This window comes from Gymnodraco acuticeps, unplaced genomic scaffold, assembly GCF_902827175.1.
Source record: "Gymnodraco acuticeps unplaced genomic scaffold, fGymAcu1.1, whole genome shotgun sequence".
Classification (NCBI taxonomy): Eukaryota; Metazoa; Chordata; class Actinopteri; order Perciformes; family Bathydraconidae; genus Gymnodraco; species Gymnodraco acuticeps.
This window is the reverse complement of record NW_022989982.1, coordinates 454,355-472,721: the sequence shown is the minus strand read 5'-3', so window position 1 is coordinate 472,721 and position 18,367 is coordinate 454,355. Positions and strand designations below refer to the sequence as shown.

General features: G+C 41.8%; 1 protein-coding gene across 2 annotated transcripts in view; it reads left to right on the top strand.

Moving 5' to 3' along the window:
- Window positions 1-18,367, top strand: part of ctnnd2a (catenin (cadherin-associated protein), delta 2a) — a 232,945-nt gene that overhangs the window by 62,488 nt on the left and 152,090 nt on the right. For both annotated transcript variants that reach the window (XM_034212013.1, XM_034212012.1), the window contains exon 3: window positions 17,323-17,435. In XM_034212013.1, coding sequence (XP_034067904.1) covers window positions 17,323-17,435 — 113 coding nt within the window. The remainder of the gene's footprint in view (window positions 1-17,322; window positions 17,436-18,367) is intronic.

Here is an 18,367-nt window from a genome sequence, read left to right as displayed (position 1 = left end):
CTAGCCCATTTAGGGCTTTAAAAACAAATAAAAGGAGTTTAAAATCTATTCTGAACCGAACTGGAAGCCAGTGTAATGAGGCCAGAATTGGGGTGATATGGTTGCGCTTTTTATGGCCAGTGAGAAGACGTGCAACTGCATTCTGAACTAGCTGGAGGCGTCTAATTGAGGCCTGATCCATACCCACATACAGAGCGTTGCAGTAATCCAGTCTTGAGGTAACAAAGGCGTTAATAACCCTTTCTAGGTCTTTAAAAGATAAAAACGACTTGGTCTTAGCCAATAGTCGTATTTTGAAAAAGCAGGTCTTGACTACAGTGCTAACCTGCTTATCAAATGTAAAGGCGCTATTGAAGGTCACTCCAAGGTTCATAACAGAGGGGAAGATATTTTTTTATACTCTGTTTTGGCTGCCGTCTGATAATCGGAAAGGCAAGCACGTAGAATTTCTATGGAGACATGAAGTTTATCCTTTTTCCATTTCCTCTCTGCACGCCTACAAGCACGTCTAAAAGCGCGAGTACAATCATTGAGCCACGGCTCTGAGAGAACTTTGTTGCGTCTAAGCGTAAAAGGAGCAACGGAATCCAGTATTAGTGTGCATGTCGAATCAAACAAAGAGATAATCTCATCCGCACTAAAAGCACAGTTCACCTCTAATTTACAAATCGGATAAGTATTAAAAGCATCTGAAAACTGTGAAGCAGTCAAGGGGTTAATTGAACGCAGACAACGCGCAGGTGTACGTGATTCGACTCCTACAGAAGGGATCGAGGTTGTAAACAGAACCGGTAAATGGTCTGAGATACGCGTTCCTGCACATATTTCATCCACAGAGATAGACAATCCAAACGATAATACTAAGTCTAAGGTGTGTCCTTTATCATGTGTTGGGCCAGCCACAGACTGAATGAGACCGAAAGAGTCAAGGAGGTTTAAAAAATCCCTAACTAGAGGTTTAGACTCGCAGCACACATGGACATTAAAGTCTCCGCAGATCAAAACACGATCATATTTCACCATGATCCCGGACAGAAAGTCAGAAAAGTCAGTTATAAAATCATTATTGTACTTTGGCGGACGATACACGACTGCGCAGAGTATAGGCGAGGTTCAATTAAAAAAGCTGCAACTCAAAGCTAGCATAGCTAGTTACTGGGTGAAGCAAACAGCATTGGAGATTAGCTCTAAACACTGAAGCTACACCCCCACCACGGCCGGTGGTACGGGGGGAGCTGAAGAAAGTACAGTCGGGAGGAAGAAGTTCAGAAAACGGTACATACTCGCCGGTGTGGACCCAGGTCTCCGTCAGGAACATTACATCCAGATCATGAGAGGTGAAGAAGTCGTTTAACAGGAACGTCTTGTTTGCTATTGACCTAGCATTTAGCAAAGCCATGCAGAGTTTTCTCTCCGGGCTGGCCGAAGGTGTAGTGCGTCTCAGCTGACGAAGATGTTGAACGCCGCGCGGACCGGGAGCAGTCAGTCGGGCAGGAGGAGCTGCCAGCGGGCCCAGCAGAGGCCGCAGCTCCGGAAAGACAGGGCGAATCCACCGAACCCTCGGATGGCGTGCAGCGGGAGGGCCATGACATCTGATGCGTGGATAAGTCACGGAAGAAGCCGTTAGGTGTGCTTTTTGATGGACAAGCGCGCCACCACGCTTTCCCCGTCGCCTAAAGCGCTTTCGGTGAGGCAGGATGCAGGGCAACCGGCGCCGGTAGGTGGGAATATCTGACAGTAGAGGGGGGAGGGGTGGGGGGGGGGGGGGAGTCGATTTACAGTTGCCAGATATAGGTTTGGGCAGCAGTATAAACTCCAGTGAGGGTCTTAGGTGGAGGAGAGCTTCGCGATCATAGACAAGCAGAGCAGGGACATTCTGACATACATAAAACAAAAACAGGATAGCTAAAGGCAGAGAGCTGAGGGAGCGGCATGCCGACACAGGCGTCATCTTGGCTCAGCAGCCCTGTCCCCCCATAAGTGTTATATTTTCACAGCTCAGTGTCAGTAAATAATGTGCAGTTAGTATTGGACTACAAGATAGATGCAAGCCTGTACAGGTAGAGTTATTTAAAGCATACTTGAGTCGGTTGGGTTCTGGAGGTGTGGTTACAGCAAGTGTGCTTGGTTGGCATGGCCTGGGCCTGGTGGTGGGGCCGTGATATATTTCCATGGGGCCCAAAATCCCTGGCGTGTATGGCCAGAGGGCAGGACCTATTACACATTTACTACCCAATAGCATTGTGAGGCTGAACAAAAGGACCTTTTGACTATGTAAATGTAGTCTTTTAAAAAAACAAAACATTTACTGACTTTTAGGATAGCTTCAAGTAATGTTGTAAAAATACAACCGGGGGCCTTACAGGGTTAAGGGCTATTGTTTATTGTTATTTACTTTAAGATGTTTATTCTTAATGTTAAGGCCTATAGAATATTGGACCCCAAAGCAAAAGACTGGAGAGGGATGGTAAAAAAGTAAACAAAAAGCTTCAAGCAGAAGAACAGAAAATACGGCAGTGGAGTCAGGAAGTTGGCTGGCACTGGTCAGGGACAGGAGGCAAAAATCCAAACAATAAATCCAAAAGACGAGGAGAGCAGCGAGACACACCGGAGGGTCGAAACACAAAGGAATTATCTGGCAGGGAAGTGGCATGAGGACCGGGCTTTTATATCTACAGGTGAAGAGGTGAGTGGAAACAGGTGTGCCTCGTCTGCTACTGGGAGGAGCCAGCCAACTCCCTGTCACGCACCAGCCCTGCAGAGGAAAACAGAGAAGGGAGGGGTGAGACAGGATAAAGCACAAAAAAGAACACAACAAAAACAAAACAGAATCATAACACTTAACCTATCATTGAATTTAAAAACTCTTATTTAAATGATGTGTGTGTGTCTCTGTATTCCTGATGATACACTGAGAGAATGAGCTCATACTGTAGGGCTGCTGATCATCATAAGCTAAATAGTCTGTATATTGCATTACATTTGTATAATGTAAGCTTCGTTGATACTTTGCCTGCGGGAATACGAAAAAAATAGTTAGATATACTGAATATTATTTGATCTATTCCACCACTTAATCCCAAATAATGTAGAGGTGTGTTGTAGGTGCCTTTAAATAACCCCTTATTTTCTAGTGAGATTTATTTTTATGTTCATATAATAGTGATTTCAATGCCACCCCAAAAATGATCACTGGTTCCATCCATGGCCACCCCACTGAAAATGTCCTGGCTCTGCCACTGGTTGTGTTACTAAATGCACTGATCTCTATACTGGCAATTTGTTGCGGTTTCTAAATCAGAACCATGGACAGCGAATCTTATTGGTTTAGACTGCAAACTACAGAAAGCAGGAAGGGGTTGAAAACTTTTGCAAGTAATAATAAGATAGCGATGCATGAATACAATTGTCATATATGAATGGGCAGCCTATTCTAAAGAGTTATGTAGGTATTTAGTGATGTTTACTGTACGAGTAAACCACAGGTACTGAGAATATACAGTACGCAGCTCTTTATCAACATAAATGACGAAGTTTGCATTGCAGATGCAACACAATTCTATTTACATGCATGTAAACATTACCATGTTTTCAAAACCTCCTGTCCCGATTGATAATACAATCCTGTAACTCCCACTTATGGTGCTTCTGTTACATGTAATCGTCCTTGTAATTAATAAGCTAATTGTTATTGCCTATTGTTTGTGTATCTACAGGGACATTTTTGATTAATATATCATGTGTCTAAACACCTACAAACTACTCAGGGTATTTTAAGGCCCCAAACACGCCCGCCCCTGCCTGTGAGTAAGCTCATCTAAGTTAGTTTATAAGCAACAATAAATCTCCTGGCAGTGGCAGCCTGTTACAGATTGATGAGAGCCTTCTCACGTTGTGGCAAGTGGCAGTCTGTTCAGTGATCTGACCTGGCGGAAAAATAACGCCTCCTATAGCAGTGAATCATCTTAGCTTGCATTTGACTGAAAACAAGCAGTTCATCTGATTCCCCATTCATTTAGGAAACTCAGAAATGTCATGGTAGTACTGATATTGTGACTGTGCCATGGAAACACTGATGTCCCCCCCCCCCCCATGTGTGTGTGCACGGGCGCAACTTCCAACAGGAGTCATTTGGGGGGGCTCTTGGGAAAAAAGGTTGGGAACCCCTGATTTAGAGAAATAGACATCATTTGAACAAGAATGACAACGGTTGGAATTCAACTACCTGCAGAACCTTAACAATGGTTTATACAGTTGTCGTATTCTCAGGAATAAATACAGAGCATGCATTCATAATGAAATTGCTGATTGATAAACTCTCACAGTATGTAAAAGACATATTTTACAATAGCTTTTAATGCAGTTACATTTAGGCCCTGGTCTAATGTTAAATGTTCAGTTTAAAACATAGATTAAAGAAAATTAACAACATGGTGTTAAATGGCTCCCCCCTGCCGATGTTGATGTTGTCGAGGAAATGTGAGTACCGGTCAAAAGGAGCCTCAGAAGGATTAAAACTCATTCAAGTGACATTTTTGACAACACAAGGGGCAGCTCCTCATGGTAGCTACCTCGAACCAGAATGAGCACTTGACATTTGACTATGAAGAGCACTGGCACTTATCTACACATGGAGTGGAGAGAGAGGAAGAATAAGTGATGCTTTAAGAAGAAATGATATTATTTATTAAGAAATGATTTACAAAAAGAGGCCAGTTTAGTGACCTCCTACTGTTCTTCTCTGTCACACACACACATGCACAAGTTAGTACTCAAAGTTTGTTCTATTATCGCGCTGTTTGTTTCATTGTGTCTGTCAATTCACTTTACATTACATGGGTTTCACACTTTAGCTTTGTAGTAATTGTGGATGCTTATTCTACCGTTGTGAATGGACTCAACAAAGACATTTAGCTGTCAGAGAAGCTTGTTAAGCTCTTAGCACATCGTAGAAAACTGTGCCGAAGGGCCTGTCTGCGATATTATCATCGTCATGATTGCCGCTCTGGATTAGGTTTAGGGACTAACATACTGTATCTGTCATATACTCAGTTACACATACTCTGATTCTGACATGTACCTGTACACACACTCATGTCCATACAAACCCACACTCACATATGCAGGCTACACTGCAGAAGAAAAACATACTTTCTTTCCACTGCAGACCCACAGAAAATAATCCAGACTGAGAAACGCATGCAGACACATGGGATTACTCACACATAGACAAACATGATCTTGCAGCCTCTAATCAACAACAACACTTCAGTGGGGGAGGAACTCGTTCTCTGGATGTTGATGTGTGTGTTTTTTCTCTTCATTTCCACTTCCTTAAGAGGTCAATGGAAAAGTACTCAACATCATGTGTTGTCTTTATGTGTTCATAAAAGGCTTGCCATTGACTACAGTTTTCCATTACTTGTTTCTCTTAATCTTTTTAAATCCAGTAAATAGCAGAAGGCCAACCAATGTTTTTTACACAATAGAAAAGTCAATGTATAAGCCTTCAAGCTTTTTGGCTGTAGCTTCACTTATGTGTGCTACTTAGTTTTTCAGCAGGTATTTACTTATCTAGTCTTAAACACTGTGTTGCTTTTCTACAGTCAGCTGATTGTTGTCTCTCCTTCAAAACCATGTATTTTTGGGTGCATGCTTATGTTAGTGTGTATTGTTGAAGCAAGCATGCATATGTTGGCCTGGACCTGTGCGAGGATTTGAGCGTGCTTGCTCAGGCTAATCTATCAAAACAAGTGTTTGTGATTGCTAGGGAATGGATGACCTTTGGGGCCTCTCTGGAGTCCCCTGTCACATTATGTGGTGGAGATGGGGGGCAGGGGGAGAAAGAGCTGACAAGGAATGCAGGGAAGACAATTGCTGGGTGAATAAGTGTGTTTTTTTAAACATCATTTTGTTCATGGAAAGGTTTTGCTGAGCATGCTTGCTCTTTCAGAATCGCTGTACTTCATATTCATGCACTTGCTCACAGTCTCACCTGGCAGCTGCCCAGTTTAGCCACAGTCTCCTGCTATACTTGATATCTCTGAGCTGTTCCACTGGAGCCAAAAGAAAGAGTGCTCTGCTCAAGGGCTCACTGCCAGTAAATGTGAAGAGAAGACTCAGTGTTTACACATTCACTTTAGTCGCCCAGAATTCCCAGCTGGTCTGAGAAAGTCTAAATGTCAGTGTTTTGGTCACAAGCCATTTCTCTAATCTTTAGGCCTCCACCATACCAGCTGAGTAAAACAAATGTGTCTCTTGAATAGCAAATGAAATATATCCCATTGACATCTTGCACAATTTCACTTTGTCTTGTTAAAAATACTGACAGTAACCAGCAACAACTATTTTCTCGTACTCAGAATGCTCCAAAGAACATGTGCTACAACACAATTCTTAAATAATAAGCCTTGTAGAAAAAATAGACGACAAATTACCAAGTCTTTCTGGGTATGTATTTCAAATGCATGCCAAAATATGGTGTACACGAGCTCAACAAGATGTCAATTGAAGCCAGATGTTGCTTCTGGCTGCCAATATACACAGCACTGCAGATTCATCAGTGATTTTGGAAAACACTTAACCGTTGGTGCATCTCTACATTGCCAGAAAAAGTAATGCTGCCAACTGAGCAAGTTTGTAGATAGCTTGTAGACACCACACATACACATACACAGACACAGACACACACACACACACACACACACACACACACACACACACACACACACACACACACACACACACACAACACACACACACACACACACACACACACACACACACACACACAGAGACACACACACACACAGACACACACACACACACACACACACACACACACACACACACACACACACACACACACACACACACACACACATAGACAAACACACAGACGCACGTGCACATAGAGCTGCAATGGCATTTAGGCAGTGACATTTTCCAAGTGACATTTTGTCTGTGGCCAAACCCATACTCACTGAGTGTGAACCCAATCATGCTGTCTTCTACGCTGCTGTCATGGAGCCAACACACACACACACACACACACACACACACACACACACACACACACACACACACACACACACACACACACACACACACACACACACACACACACACACACACACACACACACACACACCACACACACACACACCTCACACTCACACACACACACCTCACACTCACACACACACACACACACACACACACACACACACACACACACACACACACACACACACACACACACACACACACACACACACACACACACACACACACACACACACCTCACACTCACACCACACATGGGGGATTGTCAAGTTGTATAGACCCAATAGGGCCAGATACAAACAAATCTAGAGGTGATAGACTTTGATACATTTTCTGAACCAGTCTTGGGATTTCAGTTAACATCTTTTGAGCAAAAATCTAGATTTCCTAATCTCCATGCTGTCTTTACATTGATCTTTTAACTATCTTCTCATATGTCTTGTTGCTGTACATCCTTACATGATAATTAGGCTAATTGGACATTTATTTTCTGGTAATCCACCAAGGTCAAGATTGCTGAAAACACAGCAGATGACTTGCCATAACAAGGTGGTCTAATTGTGTATTAGCTGATTTTTAACAAGGAACCTTATTTAAATACTTGGGTTTGGCAGCAAACCTCATTAAATCAATATGACCTAATAACTTAATGGCTGAAAAAAATCGAATTGACCAACTGACACCAATGCAGGATCAACATAATAAATAAATATGGAAGCCTAAATTGGGTTAATAAAGTACCATCAAAGCTGAATACAATTGAGTTGAGATTATGTAGGATTTCTAAATAGGCGGTTGAAGAAAGGCTATGTCTGCATTTTTTTATAATGAATGTGTTATACCATACCATCTGTCCTGACCCCGACAGTAAGGAGGCTGTACAGTAGATTTGTTATAGAAAGCAACTTCCCTGTAACTTAAGACTGCAGTATTCAGTTTTACATACTGTAGTTTCAGCTCTGCAGAAACAAAAGTATGTGTTATGCTTTGATCTATCGCTGTGCACTGTTGTCTGTGTACTTGTGTGAGTGCATGGAGAGTCTTTTATCAGGGGAATACAATATGTTTGTCGATGTCTGCTTGCCTCGGTGGGTATTATTGAAATGGGTATTTAACAGAGAGCAAGGGAAAGGGAGGAATAGGGGGAGAGTATTTACAATGGAAACAGCGGGTTGTATTGCCTTCCTTATAATATACTGTGCACTAAATTAAACAATTCATCAAAATGGAAATACAGTTCAACACAGTAAAATATTACATTATTACATGTTACTTGTTAGACGCTTTTATCCAAAGCGACTTACAGTATTCAGAGAGAGAGTTGAATTAGTTTGTGCTCCTCATGCAAAAACAAAATCTCTGACTCTAGACAGTTAATCCTGAAGAAGTTAATCACTGTAGCACTTTACCAACAGGTTCACACACTTCAAATCAAACATGCACCAATGAACACACACAGGCATTCAAGGGCTTGAAAAAATAGGCTTAACAAAATCTACTAAGCCATTTTTCTCTGAATTGCCAATTAAAAAGTACGCTTCTGCTCCTGCAGAGTCTTGACAATGGCCATTTGTACAAGGGTTTTTAAAACAGCATGAGACAAGGTCCAGACTTTTGAAAAGGCCAGAGAACAACAGGTGCACTGAGGTAGGAGGATTAAGAAAATATGTAAAAACACTCTGGCAGGGTCAGCAATGAGGACACTTTGGTCTACATTTTGCACGTGTGCATGACATTATCGCATGCGCTGCCATTCTTTAGCATGACTAGATTTGACAATGATATAATGAAAAAGTAAAAGGTGCAGTGATACTTAAACTTGGCTTAAAATAGCTATACTCAGCAGTGTATCAGACATGTTGTAGTTTGTGTCAAAAAACATAAGAGGAGAATTCACTGCCTATCCTTCTCTCTGCAAACTTTGCCTTTTTTCTTTTTCAGTATTCCCTTTTATTTGGTTCTAGTCCCACGTTACCTTGACAGACCAAAGCTATGCTAATATATGGCTAATAATTGGTGTGTGTGTGTGTGTGTGTGTGTGTGTCAGCCTGACATCCTGACATCCCACTTAGTTTGTGTTTAGGCTGCCCAGGTTTTCCTATTTTCAGCACACAACTCTCCAAACCACACACACACACACACACACACACACACACACACACACACACACACACACACACACACACACACACACACACACACACAATGAAAAAGAGACTGACATACACAATCAAGGAGAGAGTCTGAAAGATTGACAGAGTAAGGGGGAGAGCTAACAGAGAGATGATTTCATTTTGCCTACTGAGCCCTTAAATAATGTAGGGAGAGATCTGTCAGAGTTGTGTTGTGTTTGTGTGTTGAATATTTATAATGCATATAAAACAGTTATGGCCCAGCTGTTGGCAGTCATACGTCTAAAGTCTGTGCAGTTTTTTAAAGGTGCATTCAAATCCAAAACAATACAGATTCTTCTACTGGTTGTGTTTTCGGTACCGTGCCCATGGTTTGGAAGTTTAATTCATAAAAATATGGCTTGTTTTTTCAGTATTTTTCATGCAGTGACAAACCATTAGCCTGGACCCAGCCTCATGCATTGCTTATTTTCAGCTGTTTAGTGATGTGGCTCTTTGATTTGTCTGTCTTTGAAGCTGTTTTCCTGAACTTTCTGTTTGCATGGACCAGAGATACTTTAATCCTGGCTTCATATTTATCAAACAACCCAGAATCACTCCTAGGACTCGCACTAAAAGTTTTAGTAGAACTAAAAATAATCCAAACGCAGCATAACATGCAAGATGATTATAACTTTTTTATAAAAAGCACAAGTTCTCCCTTGAGAGTCTAAAACATCAATAATTTACAACACTTTAATATCTTCAAATAAATTAAATAGATGTGTATTGTTTATTTATTATTTTCAGAACAAATACACTAGGTTTAACCCTTTGTATCATAAATATATCAACCTAAACATTTGGTCATTTTATCCGTATCTTACAGCTAGCGAAAGCTTAAACAATTTTTTGCCAAAACTCCCTGTCAGCTGCCTCCTTAGTGAGACACACTGTATAATGAGTCATGCAAATAGTATTACTGATAATTGGCTCCAAAACTGTCCACACCAAATCCAATTTAAACGAACACCGGTTATAAAAGAAGGACACTCATCCATCCTTAGGTTGTTGATTGCTCTACACTAGTAATATGTATTTTTTGTTAGGCCCATAGCACAGATGGACTCATTGTTTCTTTATCAAAAGAGAAGTATGACCTGACTAGTAGTAAATGTGTTGATTATGAGCCCCGTCCCTTTTAGGGAAAGGCCTTAATATCCGTGCTGATGTGCTGCCCATTGCATTATTGGCTTACCTGTAATCACATTAGAGAAAATCCCTTAGGTTTTGCAACTGATGTAAATTAAATTGCGTTAGAAGTGGACTGATACAGAAAAGGTCAATCATCACTGCGATATGAAGGACTATCCCTGGTGTACAGCAATAATGAATCATGTGTTATTGAAAAATAAATGTGTTAATGAGCAGAGTTAATGCAGAATAGAGCCAGCCTGCGCTTTGTAATATTTCTTTGTCTAGTATCACCATTTGCCAGATGGCTAGGGCACCTGCAAACACACCTGCAAACACAGTTTCACACACAGGCAGAAAAACACATCGATGCAGGCACACTCATGCAAGCATGAAACACACACACTCACGTTCTCCTCTCGATATGAGGACCCACACTGACCATACAGCCTACCCTATACATTCCTATTAACCCATCTGACCACCCAGTAATAGCTTGTTAGTCGTTAGACTGCGCACTTTGATGACCTACCATACTTGCTGTAGTCCATCCATCCATCCATCTTCTTCCGCTTATCCGTGGTCGGGTCGCGGGGGTAGCAGTTCCAGCAGAGAGCCCCAAACTTTCTTTTCCCTGGCGACATCAACCAGCTCTGACTGGGGGATCCCAAGGCGCTCCCAGGCCAGCGAAGAGATATAATCCCTCCACCTGGTCCTAGGTCTACCCCTTGGTCTCTTCCCAGCTGGACGTGCCTGGAACACCTCCCTAGGGAGGCGCCCAGGTGGCATCCTAACTAGGTGCCCGAACCACCTCAACTGGCTCCTTTCGACGCGAAGGAGGAGCGGCTCAACTCCGAGTCCCTCCCTGATGACCGAACTTCTCACCTTATCCCTAAGGGAGACACCAGCCACCCTGCGGAGAAAACCCATCTCGGCCGCTTGTATCCACGATCTCGTTCTTTCGGTCATGACCCATCCTTCATGACCATAGGTGAGGGTAGGAACGAAAATGGCCCGGTAGACAGAGAGCTTTGCCTACTTGCTGTAGTGTTGCATGAATTATAAACAACACAACAGTCTGCAGTTCTTTGTTTTATCTCCAAATAAAGTAGTAGATTATACGGCAAAACTGTTTTAAACCTGTTTATAGCCAACCAATCAGATCTCCCTTAACAATGACCTGATCAAAACACAAAGCTTGAGTTCACAAAGCCAACATAACATTTTTTAAAGGCAAAACATTTACAGTGATTTACTTATCATATATTTCAATATCTCTAAATGGATAAAGCGTTTTGATTTTCAACGCCAAAGCCTTTATTTGAAGTCATTTATTATGTTCTCTTTTCAAGATTAAAAAGAAAACCCTCACACGCCCCATGGCAGGTAACATTAAAACATAGTGTTCAGTCTCAGACTTACAATACCAACATTGTTTGGAAGGAAAAGCCATTAACATGATAAGGTCATTCTAGTGATCTGTCTGTCGTCTCTTTCTCTGTGTCTTGTTCTCCCTTTCTTGCACACACAGAGGGGAGTGGATCAGGTGTCCCTCCCTCGGCCATCATATCATGTGACTTATCAACAGAGACGTCTCACTCTCCTGTCTTCTCTCCTCGGGTTATTTCCCTCCCTTTGCTGCTTCTCTCCTGGCTCATGGCTGACTTTTCACACTCATCATTAAACTGACGGACAAGACAAGCAGAGGGGGAGGGATGGGGCAGAAATTAATCTCAGCTAAATCTGAACCATACCTATGCTACATGAACCACAGCTGTAAGTTTAGAAAGCAGGAAGAAGGGTGGTTGATACTCTGTGGGGAGTTTTAATATGCATGGGAGTGACTGAGGAGAAGAGTGACCTTTTTACCAGCTCCCATTCGACACTCTTCTTTCCCACTCATCTCATCTCAGTTGTTTTCATTCGTCTTCGCTAAATTGAGGAAGGGGAGAGAAAGAATGAAAGAGAGAGAGAGAGTTACTTCTCAACCAGAAGGTCATAGCTCTTTTTGATAGCCTTGTGTCTCCCATCCAAAAACAGCACTGTTAATAGCTGCCCATAGGCCACTTTATAATGATTGAGCCTTATCTGTAGACACTCACAGTCAATCGCAGACAGCACACAGTGGGGGAATTGAGCTTTAAGGAGAAAGAGCTATACAGCCATGGCTGCTATTAATCCTATTTAAAGCTCTGATACATGGGCCATTGGTACGCAATCCTGCATTCTCTCCCAACATGTTAGCCCACACTATATTCATTGTCTTTTGATTGCTTTTGGAACATTATTAAAAAATACTATATATTATTGATCAAGATTTGAAGTCCTAAGGCTGTTTCCCAGCTGTCCACCTGGTACTGATGTCTCTAGAAATGTGTAGAACATGTTCCTGTCTTCTAGCCGAGCATTTGATTACACACACACATGTAGAAGGTGCCATTATTATACCAAAAGGAGGGAACACATTAGTCCTGTCTTAGCTACTCTACACTGGCTTCCTGTAACTTTTAGAATAGATTTTAAGGTGCTTCTCCTCACATACAAAGCTCTAAATGGACAAGGACCCAGCTACATTGCTGACTCTCTAATAAACTACACACCCGCCAGAACACTGCAATTATCAGATGCAGGTCTATTAGAGGTCACCAGAAAGAGTCATAAGAAGATCGGTGATGCAGTCTTTGTAAACTACGCCCCAAAACTGTGGAACACGTTACCCAACAATATTAGGGAAGCCAATACATTAGGCATTTTTAAATCTCTTTACTAAAGCATTTGACTGATTTTACACTATTATACTGCACTATTCTCTGTGATTGACATTGCACTATTTCTCTGTTTTATTCCCCATGTTTTTATTTTGAATTATTTTATCCCACTTTATGCTTTGTTCTTGCTGCTTGTTTTACACTGATGTTATGTCTTATTTCTTACTGATGTAAAGCACTTTGAACTGCAATCCCCTGTATGAAAGGTGCTATACAAATAAAGTTATTATTATTATTGTTATTATTATGAAAATGCAATTCAGCAATTTAGTGATAGTGCTTCCAAATCAACATTTTAAAAATGTTTTTAATTAGCTTGATTATTTTTAAATTAAAAGTTTGAGGGTAGGATTTTATGTTGTAGCATGTGGTTTATCCTTTTTGATTTCCTGAAATGTTTCTACAGTTTAAGTTTTCAAACACAGCTGTGTGTTGAGATACAAACCAGAAGATGCAGAGAGCTGTAACAATGTATTTCTGGCGGTGCAGCTGCTGATTAGCATAACTTGCCTAATGAGATAAATGCTGGGGTGTCAGTAACTATTGCTCACTAAGCTATGCTTTAGTTTGCCTTTTATATCAGAGAGACCTAAATGCACACCAGACACCTCTGTGTGTGTACATGCAAAGGGCAGGGACTCTGTGTGGGTGGAGTCAGGACCCAGTGTAATGCCTTAGGTCTACAGTTGCCATAGAGACCTCTGTGGGCGCTGCTTTTTGTCTCCTGTTCATTCGTGAGAAGGAGGCGGTGACACACACAAAACACAAACACACGACTTATGGAATCATACACCCTGTGCGTTATGATAGAAACCCACTGAGGAAGCGCAAAGAGCACCAGCCGACTCCCAACTCATCATGGATCTATAGAACTGTAATCTGTGCACATATCAAGGTAAAATACACTACTACACAAAACACAATTCTTTTAGCAATTAGACACAAGCTAACGATCAAAATAACTTTGACGATGTAAAGTTCGTCAACTTTATATCACGATCCAGCCTCAGCATTTTAGCGAGTTCTTGGTTCGAAGCATGTAACATTTCAAAGCGAGGTAGAGAAGATTAAAGGCCTCCAGCAGAGAAACAGCTTGGTTGTCGTTTTTAAATGCATAGCAGGAGAAGAAAACGACTGCTCGTCTAAATGTACTTCTCTAAGTGCATAATCATACAGCTGTTATGCAAGCATTAAGGTTTTAGCAGCCGTGGCACAGGTAGTTACATGAGACACCTTTATGTCTATATGTGTTTTAATATTTATAATTTACACCAATTCATCTTGGCATACAAAGTTTTTATACTTATTTTTCATTCCAATTACATTCACATTATGTCACTTTTACTTACAATAATTCTTCACAAAACCAGCACATATTAATTTCCTTGTCATCCATCTGTAGATTTTCTATGTGTCAGGTGGCTTTTACTGCGCTTCATCATTTTCAGACAGAGTGAGAAAGCTTTTACTTATTCAAATTATTCAGCTGGCAGATGTGTGCTGACACGTCTGAGACTTAATGATAAGTTCATTATATCTTTTTTTAAAGATGACTCTAGTGTAGTTGTTATGGTTGCTGACTGTTCTTCTGACACTGTGTTGGAGAAGCTGTTTTTGCCTGAAGTGAATGCTGCTCAAACATCAAAGTTTTACAGTAGTACGCAAAGATAACTGAACAAAGCATCTTCTGTTCCGACATATTCTGCATGAGGTCCATGATGTTTCAAATGTCCTCTTTGCTGTTGTGTGGTTTCAGTCAGTTAAACTCTCTCATCTGGCAAACATACTGCTACTCTCCCTTGGCTATTCATGAAGGTGCTTTTGAGAATCTTGGTCAGTAGCATTTCACCCTCAAAGACATAATTGATCGTAACATATCAACAGCATACCGGTTCCTAAGGCAGAGGGTTCAAATTAATAAAATGTGTGACAAGGTTATGCATAACTTAACACATTTTACCCCAAGACAGAACTGGCCAAACAGTTTTCTGGTTTTTCATCCAAGCATTTCCATGTGATCTAAAGAGGGGTTTAATATGCTTTACTGTTGAGACATTATATATAATTAATTAGCATAATGCTGCCTTAGGTGCAGGGATTTGCATTTTTACACCTTGAGGATTTAAAACCATTGCAGCCGTGCGAAACAAGGTGACAAACAGTCTGCTGTGGGGAGCAGAGAAGGACTTTGAAGCGAGGCGCCTTGCTGTAAAACAAAACTGTGAGTTACTGGTCCAGAGGGTTAAATAGACCCTGCTCAATTTCCCAGCATCACTTTGCTTTGCAAATGATAGGGCTGGCTTAACCTGCTACTTTGTTATTCACATGTACGAGGTGTATCTTGTTGCAGGAATGGAGAGAAGATTGAAAAAATGAGATTTTTTCTGAACTTACAGCATATGAGCAGTGTGCTGAAGCATTTTAATATACCCAGATAAAGGAACTTCCTACTGGGAGGTCAATGTACTATCACTGCTAGTACTACATATGAATGTGTTGGGGGCTTGCTTCTTGGCACTGAAGTGAATGCTTGTGAGAGGAAGAGAGAGGAAAAGGGAGATGGCAGGGACACAATGTGGTTACAAGAGGAACACAGGGAAAGAGGAAAAGTGTGCATATTTATGAGTAAGTGGCTGCTGTAAGCGTGCGTGAAAAAGGGGTGAGTGCGAGAGAGGGAGATGAATTGCATTGTGCACTGTAGTGTTGGGGAGGAAAGGGGATTGAGGTTGGAGACTTGAGATAGCGACTAGGGATCAACACATTCAGAGCTTCAAATGGCTTTGAGAAAACCAATCAAACCAGCATACACTCTCTGAACCTCACACACACATGCACTCTGTCTATATCTTCAGTGGGGTGAGTTCACTGCACTATTGATCTGCGTCCATGTGGCTGTGATTAACTTGAATGCAACACGCGCACACATGCATGCACACACTTACACACAGTGATTGCTGCTTTAAAATCTCATCTGTCTGGCTCATAGCTAAATGACTGATATGGATCTGTCAGTAAATAGCTAATGCATCAGCACACACAAACAGGATCGGGTTAAGAGTGATGCATTCAGGGGTAATCTACCATGCATGCAGCCTTAAGCAGCTCCCAGCAGAGTGTTGGCATGGGTGAAACCTGACAGGAACATGCAACCCGCGAGACTGTGGCCGCACATCAAATCACTTGAGGCTGCGTGTAGACAGAAAGAAGAAGCGAGTAAAAAACAACAACCAAGCATCTGCTTTGAGGAATCCCTGAAGTCCTTTTTTATGTTCATGAGGTTGAGTGCTTATCGGATATATGTTTATAATACCATGTGATCGGTCTTCACAATTCTGCAAAACTATCGCAGTAATGGCAATAGACATTTCTTCCCCATTGTCAACAACGCTGAGGTACACGACGGAGGAGTCGTGATGTACACAGTACAGTTAGCTTGTATTATTCTTATTCCTCACACCTAGTCCACTATTACCAGCCAGTAAACATGTCATCATTTTGTCAACAAAGGGCTTCTGTTATCATTTACCCTGTAGAGAAAAATGCACTTAAAACCTTTGTGATCTACTTTTTAAGATTGTGTTTTTAAAATGTTAGAATTTATTAACAAATAAAGGGAAAAATCCATTCCATTAAGGATTTCCACAAATGTCCCACTGTTATTAATTGTTAGCTATATTAACGGTTGGTCACCCAGTTTCAGGGGGGGTGCTTTAACTACTCAAGTTGACAACCATCACGCAGCACACAGCAGTTACGATTAAAGAGCATCTTAGAACACGTTCAACAAGTCACTCTGCCTCACCCCTTTTCCTACCTGTCAATCACACTGGTGTTAATGATCACACTTCAGTTTTAACTGTCACGGCAAAGCTGTATTCCATCCCTAGGCTGTTTCCGTGACCTGCGGCTGACAATGTTTCACTTCTCCCCACGACAAGTAGGCAGCAGTCCCAAAGCAGCTTATTATTCACTTTGAAATACTGTTCGTATACTGTAAAGCATGCTTGAAAGGTTACTTATCATACATTGACATTGAAAAGGGATATCTATTGTTTTAATAGCTTTATACTCATACCCTTTCCCACTGATAGACAATCAGTTGGGAATTATAATTCAGTTTTAGTAAATCTATACAGAGCTTCCTGGCTTTCTAACACACACTTTGTCTTTCTCTATCTCTTCAGGAGCTTCAGTTTGAGCGCCTGACCAGGGAACTTGAGGCTGAGCGTCAGATTGTCGCCACACAGCTGGAGCGATGCAAGCTGGGATCAGAGGCTGACAGCATGAGCAGCATCAGGTAACATGCAAACCCTTTTCCTCTGTGTGGATGGTGGGGAGGGAAATGAGGTAACACAAGCTCCACATATTTTATGTGTTGTGGTTGTGCTGTTGTGTAGAAACTGTCTGTACTTGTGTGTGTGTCCCTAAACATGTTCAGGTAAACCATACATTCTGTGTGTTTACTGAGACTGTGGGGGGTAATACTTTCCCCTCTTTTATAAAACATACAAAATATGTGAAAATTGTTATCTTAGGTCTGTATGTATGTCAGTGTGCACCCCCCCATCCCCCAACTGCCCTCACAAGTGTATGTGGTAGCATGATGGAAACGGTTCTGGGTCCTTTACGACACTAACGCTGACTGCACCATTATATGCACACACACACACACACACACACACACACACACACACACACACACACACACACACACACACACACACACACACACACACACACACACACACACACACACACACACACACACACACACACACACACACACACACACACACACACACACACACACACACACACACACACACACACACACACACTGGGTGTTTTCTCCCCAGATCTGTGGATTGGTGCTTCTGTAAAAGAACGGTGTTCCCCCTGCTGTGGGGTGCATTTATCAGCTGGATGGATTAGGACAACACTGTGGTTGCAGGCAAAATCACACACACAGATAAACACACTCACACACAAGTACACATACACAGCGATGGTCTTGCATGGCGGAGCTTTACACGCATACTGTACAGACAGACGCATGACATAACGATATGAGAATATGATAACACTTGACAAACTTACACACTCACATACAGCACTGTCACACCATGTTCCTGAGGGCTTGATACAACAGACACATCAACACAAGCCTCAGCAACACTGGTGAGGGTGTGACAACACAAACCTTCACCCACACATTTATGATCACATAAA